General features: G+C 39.1%; 1 protein-coding gene across 1 annotated transcript in view; it reads left to right on the top strand.

Moving 5' to 3' along the window:
- Positions 1-85: 85 nt before the first annotated feature.
- LOC106750999 (ubiquitin carboxyl-terminal hydrolase 10-like) overlaps positions 86-1,184 on the top strand; it is a gene marked incomplete at its 5' end in the record, with an annotated part of 2,201 nt that continues 1,102 nt past the window's right edge. Inside the window, 3 exons of the mRNA XM_014631718.1 lie at positions 86-427; positions 509-748; positions 965-1,184. Of these exons, the coding sequence (XP_014487204.1) occupies positions 86-427; positions 509-748; positions 965-1,184 (802 nt within the window). The remainder of the gene's footprint in view (positions 428-508; positions 749-964) is intronic.

Here is a 1,184-nt window from a genome sequence, read left to right as displayed (position 1 = left end):
GATTGTAAATATACAGTCTGAATATATTGAAAAGGTCAAATGTAACGTGTTTTTCTTTCGTCAAAGTTTCTATACATTTGAGTGACCTTCTTTTGACTCAAGTTCACGAACACTAACATTACATATCTATTGTAAGTTTCACGGCTGCTTGAATACAACGAAATTTGTTCTCTCATTTTTAAACAGGGTCAGATTTATCCGCGAATTTCATCCCTTGCCGGAAAATGCTCGTGTGCCTAGGAAAGCCAGGGTCAATAAACGAGATGAAATTACCATCGAAAACGGCGTTGCTCTGGAGCCATCGTATATGTATACGATGTTAAGATACACCTCTTCCGCCGGTATCTTTCCTGTCGAAGGGCGGCAGGAAGATGCGGAAGAGTTCTTGTCTTGCCTCCTGAATGCCATCAACGACGAAATGCTCGATGTATGTATTTACATATTTTACTTATGATGAATTCTTAATGTTATTATTAAGAAGACTAATGATAATTTTGCCTTTTTTTAGTTAATGAAACTGGCTAACAATGAGCACATCGACATCAACGCGGAGAAGACCGAAGGCAAGGAAGAGGAGTGGAGAGTGATAGGACCCAAGAATAAGGGTTCTATCACCCGATCCACGGAATTAGAACGGACTCCGTTGTCGGACATATTCCGGGGAAAATTACGATCGAGAGTATCACGTCCCGGAGAACAACCGTCCGATAATGTGCAGCCGTTCTTCACTCTACAACTCGACATTGAAGTAAGTACAATTTAATTACTATAAAGAGACAAAATGCGAGATGATTATAAGGATTAAAATATTGTCGATAAAAGCGTCGTAATTCATGTGTGAGCACTTTTTCCACGTTGCAAACCAAAATAGCAGACTTTTAATATTCGTTGGTCGAGTCAATGTGAATATCTATCTTATGATACATAATTAAGAGTATCTCTAACATGACTTTAATTCTTACAGAAAGCGGACTCCGTTAAACAAGCCCTCGATATCCTCGTGAGCAAGGACAGATTAGAAGGCATGACTTGCTCGAGGACGAAAAAACAAATCGAGGCTTGGAAGCAGGTAACTTTGGAGGAGTTACCTGCTGTTTTAATACTCCATTTAAAATGGTTTGTTTACAAATATAACGGATGCTCCAAACTGATTAAGGCAGTTGAATTCCCGATTGACCTTAAAA

The sequence above is a fragment of the Dinoponera quadriceps genome, unplaced genomic scaffold (genome assembly GCF_001313825.1).
Source record: "Dinoponera quadriceps isolate SergipeBrazil2010 unplaced genomic scaffold, ASM131382v1 scaffold7706, whole genome shotgun sequence".
Taxonomy (NCBI): Eukaryota; Metazoa; Arthropoda; class Insecta; order Hymenoptera; family Formicidae; genus Dinoponera; species Dinoponera quadriceps.
Note: the sequence above shows the minus strand (reverse complement) of the source record. Positions and strands in the feature narration are given on the sequence as shown.